This window comes from Sylvia atricapilla, chromosome 5 (genome assembly GCF_009819655.1).
Source record: "Sylvia atricapilla isolate bSylAtr1 chromosome 5, bSylAtr1.pri, whole genome shotgun sequence".
Lineage (NCBI taxonomy): Eukaryota > Metazoa > Chordata > Aves > Passeriformes > Sylviidae > Sylvia > Sylvia atricapilla.
In genome coordinates, this window is record NC_089144.1 from 37,226,817 (window position 1) to 37,240,048 (window position 13,232).

A 13,232-nucleotide genomic window follows, 5' to 3' on the forward strand; every position below is an offset into this window, starting at 1 on the left:
CATAACATCCTCCACTACCCTGTGATGAATCACATCAGACCACATGGACTTACAAACAGTCAGCTGATACAACTGGTCTCTTACAATTTCAGTGCCCACAAATGGGAAGTCACTGATCCTGCACTGACAGGCCTCCAAGTCAGGGAGATCAGGCAGCTCAGTCTACTAATAGCATTAATAACTCAGGAAAAAAAAAAAAAAAAAAAAAAAAGAAAAAAAAAAAAAAAAAGAAAAAAAAAAAAAAAAAAAGAAAAAAAAAAAAGACGTGAATATGCCTGCTTTTTCTTCATCCCTATTTTTCAGGTGACCATCTTCAACAAGCATAGGTTCAAGGTTTTTCTTGGATCTTCTCTTGCTATTAACCTACTCTCTCTCAGCTGAAGCTAAAATTGCTTTCACCTTTCTTCTCCCTCTTCTGCCACCTAATTAAAGCTAGACCAGCCAGTTTTGTTCCTTAGACAGTTAAGTGCACTGAACACCCTTAGAATATGCTATATCAAAAGATGAACTTAATTAAAGCATTAGTCTTAATTAGACTTAACAGCTGTAGCTAATTGCTGTGATTGTAATCTTGGCCAGCAGTTTATATTAAACTACTATTCCAGAGTAGTAGTTTAGATCCCCAGCTGAATTGTACACAGCAGTCATATTGTTTCTATGAGAGAAAAGAAGGATCAAAACTGCAGCTGAGCCAAGCTTGGTCATCTGGATAGGGCCTTTAATTGTTGCAGGGGGCAAGCATTTGCCTTTTCTGTGCTTTTCTCAGACAACATATGGATTGCATTAAAAGAATATAATTTCTCCCAGTTCAGTCCCTCTCTGGGAGAGCATGCTCATAACAACACTACAAAATTCATGCCCACCCAGAAAATACAGGAAATGGACAGCCAGATCTTAAAAAAATATATTGAACTGGTGGAAGATTACTGAGGTGGATGCCTGAGAGGAGGCTGTGAACCCATGGAAGGCCTGTGGTAAAGCAGACTCCTGGCAGGGACTTGCAGACCTGTTGGGAGAGGAGCCAACACTGGAGGAGAGTCCTGGTAGGATTTGTGACCCTGTGGGAGACCCATGCTGCAGCAGGCTGTGCCTGAAGAACAGCCCCCTATGGAAGAGGGACTCATGCTGGTAGCAGTTCATGGAGAACTGTTGCCCATGGGATGGACTCACATTGGACAAGTTCAGAGAACTAATTCCTGTGGGAGGGACCCCATGGTGGACTCCTCTCTCTGAGCAGCAGCTGGAAACCCCATTCCCTGTTTCTCTGAGCCTCTGAGGAAGGAGGAAGGGGTAGGGAAGAGGTGTTCTTTAAGGTCTTATTTTACTTCTCATTATTCAGCTCTGATTTTGTTAGTAATAAATTCAGTTAATATCTCTAACTTTACCCTATTTTGCCCATGATGGTATTACTGAATGACTTCTTCTGGTCTTTAACTCATGAACCCTTTGTTAAATTTTATCTCCCTATCCAGCTGCACAGGGTAGTGAGAGAGAGGCTTGGGTGGGTGGCTGGAATCCAGCCACAGTAAACCAACTGCAACCATTCATTCACTACACTAAATAATTCATTTCCACAAAAGCTTATGCTCACAAAAACCTGGCTGAAAGTATTTACTAAAATAATCAAGGAGTAACTCAAGGGCTCTCGGACATTAGATATCAGGTGAAATATTACAATTTTAACTTCCATGCATTTAATCATAAGGTGACTGAATTATTATCCAACCATCTGATGATTCACGCTAAAACTATTTAAATAAAGGATTATTCAGTTCTTCAACTAAAGAACAGCAACTTAAATTCACATCTACCGCCTTTTGTCACATTGTACTAAGCTTCTGATTTTCCACTGAAGCTAACAAGAGATGCCAATTTAAAATTTTAATTTTTTCTATTTCGAACAGTTTAACTGAGTACTTAAACATATTGATGTGATACTCCAAGTTCCTTGGGCCAAACTCTCCCCTGGATCCACTTTGCTTAAAAAAAGACTTTTTCATTTTATGTGCAGGGCATAAAACACACTGCAAGTAAGGCATATAAAGAGAATTCAGGAGCAAAACATACTGCAGCCTTAGCTTCCCTGTGGTGAAATTATCACTACAATGTTCAGCCAAAAAACAATCAGGTTTAGTAATTAATTCACTTACGGTAAGTTTTCTCCACTGTGCAAGTTGTTAGCACGAAGCAGACCATAGAAAGAGACATGACTACTGTCAGCTGAGGAGTTCATATCGTGTTCTTTACCCTCCCTAATCATTGTACGTTTAAGCAGACTTGAACATTTCAGTGCCAGCTCCAAAGCATCCATCCAACACCTGCCTAAAGAGAAATTTAGTGTTAGACTAAAAATTAAGGATTTAACAGAATTATACCACTTCTTTTTCCTATCTGGGAAAATTAGTCCTTTGGGCCTGCTTGCATCACCTTTGAAGACACACTTCAGAGTTGTTCCATGTTACACGCACTGGATGTTACAGTCTGGTGGGGACATGAAAACAGCTCACAGCCACCCAGCTTCAGAACAAGAGATGATGCTTCAGGGCAGACAAGGAAGGTAAATCATGATTTTGTTAGAGCATATTTCAGCATTTCTTCTTTAATGCAAGTCTGATTCCACCCAGGCCATGACTGTGGAATGCCCCCAAAGTTGCCTGCAGCCCTGCTCTAGTTCTGAAGACTAACTAACTGCATCGTTTGGCAAAATTTGCCCAAGTAATATGATAATAGTGTTGAAAAAAAGCTATAATGATAGTGTGTAAATAACATCTCAAAAGATAAAAAGCAAATATTTTAATTTTCTTTGGCAAAAAGTAACTGAACAGATTTGTGTATTCTTCTCCCTTTTCTTTTCCATGTATCTAATCCAATTCTCAATACAGAAGGTAGAGTGAGCCCTATTTTTAAAGTCTGCAGGGGTATGCTTAATTAACCAGTGGATGAGAAGAACCTGCTAAAAAGAGCTGCACAACAGGCTTAGATTTTTTTTTCATATCATAACTTCAGAAGGTAGTTGCATTGATCACCACCTTCCCAGTGAAGGGTGTTTACAAAACTACATTTGAAGGAATTTTTACTACTAGAACTCTGTGTGACTGGTGCACTTGACACAGAAATGCTTTAATAAGTATACATCCATATTAGCACTTGACAAAGGCACTTGTTATTTAGACATACATTAATATAGCTAAATTACAGGTAACCCTTTCACCTTCCTTTACCCAGCCAACAAAATGCAATTGCAAGGAGTTCAATACCTTTTGCTTCAGGTCAATATTCTTCTTTAATAACCATAAAAAAGTACTAGTACCAACATAACCAAATGCTCTAAATTAAAGGAGAACCTTAACAACAGTTAAACTGGAATCAAAATGCTGTAGCAGACATGGTAAGACCAATTGAAACCATCTTTCTCATAACTACCTGTTGTCACTGCTAAAAATCAATGAAGTGTCTATTTACCATCTGATTCTGAAGCGGCTCGGATGATCAAGTAACTGCTGGGCAATGGCAGAGTTATAGCACCAACTGCTTCACCTTTAGGACCCTTGAAATACACAAAACAAGAAATAACATCAGATACTTTAATTCAGTTTTACAGTTTATCGTTCAATGTAGTAAGAAGCTGACATATTGCAGGGCTATTTACTGTCACTCAGCAACATCTAATGAAGATATGAATGGAAAGATGGACAGCCCTCTTTCACTGGATTTCTTCTTCAAAGACTTCATTCTAAGTACAGGACCCAATTCAAGCCCACTTTACAAAAGAATGGTCTTTGGGATTCAAAAAAATTTTAGTTTGGTTGGGTTTTTTTGCTTTTGGTATAGGTGTCGTTTTTTTGGTTGTGTTTTTTTTTTAGTGGGGGTAATGTTTTTTAGTGTATAAGACTTGACCAAAGTTTTATTTTCACTGTGAAGTTCTTCACATTTCACATTAAAAAAAAAAAAATCCATAAGACTTTTCTATTTCTGGCAACCTTCATTCTGGAATAAAATGTTAAATAACCATTTTAAAGTCCCTTCCAAAAAGGTTTATCTACGGTAACTTTAAGACAATTAATAGGCAAAGAGGGCTGTGTTAAACATACTTGAAGCTATCGCTAAAAGCTGGGTTAAGCCTGCCTAACTGATGAGTTAACATACTTTGATCTTTACTGATTTCCCTCAGAGAGGCTTAATGGAAAGCCAATATAAGGCTTAGAAGAGGGAATTGGAAAGCCAGCAGAAGTTTCGAGCAAAAGCAGATAAAGGCAGGAAATTTTAGAAGCAAGCAAATGAAACAGCCAGAACGTTTCTGAGGGTGAGAAGCAGGAAAAGGAATTGTCTTGGTGGCACTTAAATACCAGTACAGACAAGTTTGTGCTGGTGTAAATGAGGTTCAGAAACTCCCGAGGAGTCAGTATAGAGTAAGAGCCATTGGGTGCTAAAAACAAGATTCCCAATCTCAAGTCTTCCTTAAGAGAGTAAAAAGGTGTGCCTACGAAGTCTCTGGTGAAGCAGCAAAACTGGGATTAGGGGTTAGTGGGTACCAAAGACCAAGAGGGACAATCCTAGTGCATGACCACTCTTCACCCCAAGGGAAGGCAGGGAAGAAGTCACCTAAGGAAGGGAGAGCACCATGGCACCACACCAGGCAGGGGTGGGAAAGGTGCTGGGGTGCTGCCAGCACCATGCAAAGGCCTCAGCCACCAGAAGGCCTTGAAACAGGACATTGGGGAAGACCAAGGGCAGACTTCTGCCCATGAGATCTGCCCTTTGGGTTTATACCATGGGCGTTTTAGGATACGGTCCTTACTCTGTACCAAACAACTATAATTTAGAGATGAAGTGTGGTTTTGGTGTCTGGTTTTGCTTTCTTTTTAATGCAAGAAAGTTACACTCCCTAAGCATTTAAAAAATATGTTGATTGAAACCAAGTAAGTAATTTTTAGTGAAGATTTAAGCAAGTTGACTTATTTTATATAACTGCTCATGGATCCTGACTGCCTCTGATTGGTTACTGTTCCAACAACACTAGACACTTTTCTTTGGTATCACCCATTATGGTTTCAAAACCAAATTCCAGTAGTTAGTAATCTGTACAAGAGGCACATTAATTTCTGTTTGCTGGGTGACTTTATTTGGATGGTCTCTGTTTCTGATGGAATGATGCTACTAGTCCAAGCCAATGGTCAAGTTAAAAATTCTATTATATTAAAAAAATGTTGCAGTTTACTTACAGAATATTCATGCCAATCAAACTCAAAGGCCATGAACATTGTTTCAAAGACAACAGTGAAAACTGATATGCAGTCATCTCTGACTAAATTTACTCAGAAAAATTTATCTGCATTAACTTTTCAAATTATTAATTTCAGCAATCTGAAATGGCATCAGGACCAGGCACACAAGGAAGACAAACAAGGTACAGTGCATCAGCTACCTCAGAGTGCAGGAGGAACATCAAAGACCACAGCAACAGGCTTAAGGGAGCATGTGAGGTGGCTGGCCACAAACTACTGCAGAAGAGAATTTGCAGTCTGCCAGAAGGACATACCATGGGTAGTGTGTTCAAGTGAGAAAATCTCCTGCAGTACGTATACCTATATACATATTTTTTGCAATGCTATATTTCTGCACTAACAGCAAACAAGGCTCACTTTGCCTTGGACTTGAGGCTTTCCGGTAAATCTATTCCAGATCAGCCAATTACTATTACACTTATGCAAGTTTGCCTCGTGATAATAAATCTGTAACTAGGACATTATGATTGACTAGGTAAACAAGACAGAAAAGGGTTGCAACTTAAAGGCCTTTCATCTAATGGAATCCAGTAATTCTCAACTGCAAATAGCCATACCAAAATGAACAAACACCACTCCAGCTCTCAGCACATTCAGAATGGACAATATCAACTTGTTCAGGTTCAAAATTTGACCTACCTTAAAAAAGTAAAAATCTGGTAGGGCATGTCCTCTAAATTCTAAATATCTAGTTAAAAAAACAAACAAATCCATTTCTCATTGCCAGGCAAAGAAATATAAGACTGATTTGTGATCTTCTGTAGACAGGCCACCACTTTGCAATGTATGTATATATATCATAAATAAAGCACATTAACACCAAAATGCCATAGCTTTCAAAAAGGATATGGAGTTTGTGTTCTACAAATGTGAGATCACCACTAATGACTGAAAAGTTTGCCTAAGCAACAATAAAATAAAATTATTCAAAAGAAACTACAAGTGGTTTGACCTTAGTAATTTTTATGTGTTTTTTATCTTTGGTAAATTTAGACAACACTCATAATCCAGAATGACCACAAGCATCAGGAATTATACTGACTGACTTCCATAAGAAAAAGATGACAAATTTAAAATGGCATATTCTACAGACATGACAGTACATCTATCTCAATTTAAGATTTAGAAGAGCTAATTGTGAGACTGTAAGAAGTATATTTTAGAGGGTATAATTAATTCATTATAACAAGGGTCCTAATATTGTACAGTAATTTCCTCTAAAGCAAGATGTTATTTCAGAAGGAAAATATGTTCACTTGTGCTGTGATTCCACATCCTCTCTCCACGTGTAAACACAACACAAGAACTACAGTAGTTTATCAGATTATAAACAGTGAGTAAGAGCAAGCATTAGAGATCCTTACAAGACACTGAAACAAACCTTTGCTCTGCAGAACACTCCTGTGCTTTTCAACACAGCTAAGAGCTGCTCACAATATTATGCCATGTATGACAAGGCAAGCAGATATGAGAACCAAATGAAAACATTTATATTCCTAACATCTTAACAAAAAGGAACAGACTTGGCTAACAAGTTTCAATATGAGCTACTATTGCACAAGCCAGTAATCTGCTTTTGGACCCTTACAAGAAAATGGAACTAATGTTACTAAAGGTGACATTTTATTACATGAATATAGAGTTAGACACCAAGAAATGCTTATAACAGAACTCTTTTGTTTTGGCAAATCTCACCTTAATTTTTCAGATTCAACTGATGTAAAATATAATGGTAAACACTCACTCCTTTAATTTATGTGATTGCCAGTGATGGCATTTAACCTTCTTAATGGCAACCCTTGGCAAACCACACTTCTGAAGCTCTTTACGCTGCATACAGCAGCATAAATCAACTACTTTTTCTAAACGGGACTAGATGTGGAGGGCTTATATTCAGAATCAACACAAACCACTGAAGCTGAAACAGAAAACACAGTTCAGTTTTTCATTCATGTTGTCTTTACTCAAAGCTGATTAATGTTAGTCATCCCTTAAGACTCATGCATGCCACCACTAACCTTTGTAGCCCATATGGTCTGCTCCAAAGGATGAAAAAGTTTGAAACAAAAGCCATCTTTTTTAGAAGGCCTCTCGATGAGTTCACAAACGTTCAGCAGCACTGTTCCTACCCACTGGTCATTTTTGGGAGTTTTGTAAAGAAGCAGCACTCCTGGTTTCAGTACACACCACAGTTTGGTCCAGCTCTTCAAGGTACCACGAATCTAGAAGATAAATAATTAGAGCTGTATCTCAGTGAAGTCAATACCAAAACCATCCCCCTTAACAAAATTAAAATGGAAACTTATTAGCTTTTATTTCAAATTAAAGTCTATCAGGTCTTTCAAAAGTTTACCCAGGTTTGTTAAAGAATATCAAGGTATGCTTGTTCTTCTGTCTTGATGAATACTCAGTTCTACAAATGAGTATGCACACATCTAGATATGGGAAGTACAACAATTGAACTGCACTACAGTTGATAATATGAACTGCTGTCTTCAAGAGAACAGTACCAACTAGTTCTTGAGAGGAAAGGAAAATTACCAGAGATAAACAAAGAAACCTGCCTTCAAATATCCGACAGAATAATTTTTGCAATTGATATGTATGTAACAGAGCCACTTCAAAGTGTAAAATGAGAAGGACAAAATGAGATTTGCATAGCCAACTCATCCCAAGTTGATAGCTATGCACACAAGAGTAATGTGACTAGGGTGACTGCAATAAGTGGGAGCTAAGTTCCTCTATCAGTCCCCTAGGATTTGAGCATAGAGACCTTGGGATGCAATTAATGACTGCTGTGCCTGTAGAAAAACATTAACAGCAAGTAAAAGATTGAGCCTTTTCTATTCTGGCCAGAAAGCAGCAAGCAACTAACTGCTCCATCTTCAACTCAGGTTTCACACTTGGATTCTGACCTTCAACCAGTCAGCCATAACAATAACTGAGGGGTCCGTGATCGTGCTAAGTAATTCCTTTGTGGCTCTCTTCTTTTCTTCTCTGTAGTTTTTCTTTTGAACCTGTAAAGAATTAGAAAAACGTTTACAATGTCATGGCCATAAGCCAGTTATCAGCACAAAAAGTTATCGACCAATATAAGCTGAGGAAAAAAACTGCTAAATTCAATTTGCAATACAGATACAGAAAAATAGCTTTAAAACAGATATTTGACTTCAAAGTGCTAACAGTTACTTCAAAAGCAGCTATGACGTAGCCATTTTCACATTCTTCTATAATTTTCTTTTACAAGTGAAGACTTTGAAACTCTTGTTAGGATCAAAGAGGAGGAAAAACCAACCAAACCAAGTTCCAATACACAGACACATAATCTGATCTGTGGTCTTTACCCACCAGTTATGTTCCCCCCTCAGAAGAAACTTGCAGCAATGTATCTCCCTCATTTAAAGCCAAATAATTTTACGTTTCTTCTGAAATGGTATCTACCAAACAGTGGAATTTAGTCTTGCTACAGTACAGAGGGAAGAAGATAGTAGAAAAACATTCAAAGTACAATTTTGATAATTCTATTTGTCATTCCATTGCATGTAGATGTCCTGAGGTCCCTGCCAATCTGAAAAAATCTGTAATCTTCTGAGTTATTCTACAGTTTTGTGCCATTCCCAAGACTACATTATAGAAGCCATTATTCAAGTAAAAATACAATAAAATTTGAAAAGACTCAACAGCACAACTTCTCACAATACTTAAATATTTCCTAAGTCTCATCATTATTTGGAATTTTTGTTTTCTCATTAGAGAATAAGGTAAAACTATGTGAATGCATTTATAGCTCATGAGGAAATGAATTCACCTTGAGAGATTCTTTTTTTGTAAGTTTGCTTGAAGATTGAGAGATGTCCTTTTCAGAGCCATTGAAAAGCTTGGATTCAGACTGAAATTCACAACACACATAATAAATAAATGACAATGACAGATACAAGAATATATTACTGATGCTGGCACTTCAGCAAGTGATTGAAGTGCAATTATGTTTGTAAAGTTTCCATTCCCTCTCGCTTCTCTACTGATTCCCCTGTTAAAAAAAAACCCAAACAAACCAACAAACCACAACTTGTAACACGAGCTGTTCACCACCTATTCACGGAGTCTCTTTTTGTAAGGATTTTATGGGAAAGAAGTCTGAGGTTCCTTCGGAAGCAGCTGACCTATAAACAGTATGCGTTTAGCTCATGTAGACTGTTACTAGACAGAGGGTGCTTGAATAGTTAGACATTATTTTAGCAGAGAGAGAATGTTTTAGGAGAATACAGGTGTTCTAAGACAGGAGTCATTCCCAGGATACATGAATCAGAATATATAATCAGCTGTCTTTATCCACAACTTCACACCTTCTCCAAATGGACTGCTATAGAGGCACTTACCCTGTGACTCATGAAGGAAAATACAGCCTCTTCAGTCTAGGATTCAGTGCTCTATAAATCATCAGAGTGTAACTGCCCACTAAGGGAACTTGTTCTGCTCCTTGCACCCTAATTCCACGCACTGATTACTTTGCAACTGATCTTCGAAAAGCTCACGGTGGATTCAGATGGGAACAAGACCCAGGTTTGTCTGTGACACCCAAGTCTTGTTCAAGCAGGACAATGAGCTGCCTCAGCACCACATGATTCTCCCCCCGCCTCCATCCCATGGTATTGTAAGGTTCAAAGTTTACTCCTAGGAGTTTGTTCCCTACTAGTTGAGAGGGAACTCAAATCACCAAGTATTCAGTTTGGGAACAGCACTCTTTAAGGAAAAAAAAAAAAAAAGGAGGAGAAGAGGAGTCTAAGAGGAGTCTATGATATAGTTTTCAGTCTATTCCTATTGGAGGTCAGAGTACATTGAGTAGGTATTCACTATATACAAACTTCAGGTAAATTAAAGAGTTGTATTTCTTTGTGCACTGAAACATAAGCCTGGTGGACCCAAAATTTCTGCATTGTCAAAAAAAGAAAACCAAAACAATGTAACATTTTAAAATGTGTATTCAATTCAAATTCAAGGAAATTGTATCAAAACTGACCCTCCAGATATTCCACATATCAAATCCCAAACTACAGTACAAAGTCTATTCAGTGAATTTGTATTTCAGAATACTATAAAATGACAGTCAAAAATATGCAAGCTCTGAGTAAAACTAGCAGGAATAATAAAAGCAGCACATTCGAGCATTCTCTTAACTTATAGGCTGCTCAAACAAAAGAAACAAAACCTAGAGAGTCACAAGCTGTACAGAACAATTTAACCTGGATTCTACTTTACATCTTTAATTCAGAACTAAGACTTTACAGGAGTCTACTTAGCTACTGTAAAAAAGATATGTGCAATAACTGGCAAAAAGTAATTTTAGCTCAAAATTATTTTAATGATAAGTAAATGTTCTTTAATTTCTGTATCTGTCTTGGAAAAATTAAGGAAACATCTTCTAATAAAGGTATGTTCTCAACACTGAAAATTTAGCTTTAAGATGAGTGTACAACTTGAAATTAAATTCCTCTCTGTAGATTTTAAAGGAAACACTGTACTTTAAATGTAGTAACAGAAGAGGGGAAAAATGATTATCACTGTCACATAAGAAGAGGTAATGAACTCATTATGCAAGCTATAATGGAACAACTTAAGCAAAACATTCATAAATATTCTAGTTGCTCACTAACAGAAAGCTAAGGCAATCTAAAGGTCATGCATAGAAAAGCCTCAAACCAGTAAGTTTCCCAGGCTACAAAAATTCATTTTCTTATAGTCTCTGTTTTAAAACTCATTAATATAACATTGAGTAAAGGTCTACATTTAGCTGTTCAATGTTATGAGACAGGTCAACAATCTGTGTACTTTTAAGCCAGTAACCTTCTCACTGTTGTATCTACACAAAGCAGATGGGATAAAAAAAATAGAAGAAAACACTTTAAGAAACCCTGCTATAACTCCCAGAAAGGTACATTCAGTACCAGATTCCAGGCAAGTCCCATCACTGCTTTTCCATTCTCCCTTAGAAGAAAGGGCTGCTATTTCGTTTCCACTAGTAAAATCAAGCTCCACATGCAGCAATTAAAAAAATAAAAAGGCTGAAGAAAGACACGTATTAGCAGAAGTAGGAGTATTGGTCTTATCTTTGACAGAAAGACACAAAAAATGTAATAGCAAAGAACCCGAAGACTTGAGATCCTCTTAAGACAAGAACTAAGAAAAATAAATATAAGGGAGAGGAAAAGGGAATTGGATAGTCAAAGATAAATGATTCTTTAGAGTCTGGAATAAATCCAAGTCAAAAGAGATCATATTAACTTCATTTCCAAGTACAAACGATTTTCAGGTTTCTGGATCAATATAAATATTTTGATCACAAGAAAGCTAGATGGTAAAGTATACTTTCTTGATATCCCTGACTAGTGAGGCTCTGGGATGCAGTAAAGCAAAAAGATAGGAAGTTCTGTGATTCCAAGTCACGTGTAAGACACCAACAGTTTGAAATGCTTAGCTACACACCACAAAACTGCAGCACCAGCTGCAGAAACTAAACTGCTTATCCCATTGCAATTTCAATGACACCATTTAAGCCTGGAAATGCTACTATAACCTTTAAGTCTCTTTGTTTTCCTTCAGTATCTTTGTAATGTTTCTCTTTATGGCTCTGATATATCAAATACCATAGAAAGTTTTTGTCAAGACCTGGAGTGCAAACACTGTTTCCAAGGGGTGTGGCTGCCTGTGCTCAGGACAGAGTGCTGTGGGAACAGCTGTGTGCAAAAGCAGCAAAAAGCAGGAATTTCCCCCTTTCCCCTGGGAGCTAGCTCTGCTTGAGATCAGGTCATCACCTTCCAGAGTTACCCACACTTACTGCACCCCAATGATCTGTTTAAGTATCTGTTACCACATTTACCTCTTTAAAGAGACAGTGGACATCCTAGCAGAAAATAGAAAACCACACAGCTGGGTAAATTAGAGCCTCTAAACTCCATGAAAAGTCAACATCCCACTCCAAGATGACAGCAAGAAGACTTCATATTTAATTTTCACTACTTTGAATCACTGATTTGGATGTGATGTCATCATGGGTATTATATTAAGAGATCCCCTTTAATCTTTATCTATCGATGAATCTGAAGAATAATCTTCAAGATTATGTACAAGAAAAGTTAAACATATTTGCCTTTAATTAAAAATCTGTAGCTCCTTTACACACCAACATTAAGACAGATTAGGAGGTTTTACCCTTACCTTGCTTTTTGACATAGAATATGCTGCATCATCTTTATTTTGTGCCACGTCTTCCTTCCCTTTGTCAAAACCTTAAAGAAAAAACAGCATTGTTGCAAATGAACTAAATTCATTAATAAAATTTATATGAACTAGCTTTGGAAATAAAATTGCCAATGTGTTTAGCACAAAAAAATACAAGTAAATCAGATTTTCAAATAACATATACATACCAATCCGTCTCATTGGTTAAAAACATACCAGCTACTACAAAAATACACTAATGTAATACTTGCCACTAAGAGCCAAAAACAGTCCACTGTATTTGGAAAACGCTGCACCTGATCCAATAACCCAATGAACTGAAAACACAACATGCCAGCTTTTGTCCCTTTATTTTCTCATTCTCCCCTACCTGCACAATGCAGGCATAGAGAAGAGTACTAAAAAAAGCCTTTTTTTTTGTTTGTTCATTTCTGTAGCTTTCTGAATTAGATAATTGTTAAATACCACCTACATGAAAGGAACTCTGACTAAAATCACCAGTCAGGATTTTTTTGTATGAAAATGTTAAAAGTTTTCCTTACATTAGCCTTGAATTTATACCTTTGACTTGACACTGAAGAAGCATAACTACAAGGCTTTATATTAAAACAGGTGTCAAAACTCCTTGTTTCTCTTCTGTGACAAACCCCACACTCTCCAGTATCCAAAAAGCAAAGTAAGTGGAAAACAGGGACAAAACTGGTATGA

At 37.3% G+C, this 13,232-nt stretch overlaps 1 protein-coding gene across 6 annotated transcripts in view; it reads right to left on the reverse strand.

Moving 5' to 3' along the window:
• The window catches only part of OSBPL8 (oxysterol binding protein like 8), an 83,921-nt gene that overhangs the window by 16,659 nt on the left and 54,030 nt on the right, over window positions 1-13,232 (reverse strand). For all 6 annotated transcript variants that reach the window (XM_066319200.1, XM_066319201.1, XM_066319204.1 and 3 more), the window contains 6 exons: window positions 12,501-12,571; window positions 9,094-9,174; window positions 8,201-8,302; window positions 7,304-7,507; window positions 3,463-3,547; window positions 2,151-2,322 (listed from right to left, as the gene is read on the reverse strand). In XM_066319200.1, coding sequence (XP_066175297.1) covers window positions 2,151-2,322; window positions 3,463-3,547; window positions 7,304-7,507; window positions 8,201-8,302; window positions 9,094-9,174; window positions 12,501-12,571 — 715 coding nt within the window. The remainder of the gene's footprint in view (window positions 1-2,150; window positions 2,323-3,462; window positions 3,548-7,303; window positions 7,508-8,200; window positions 8,303-9,093; window positions 9,175-12,500; window positions 12,572-13,232) is intronic.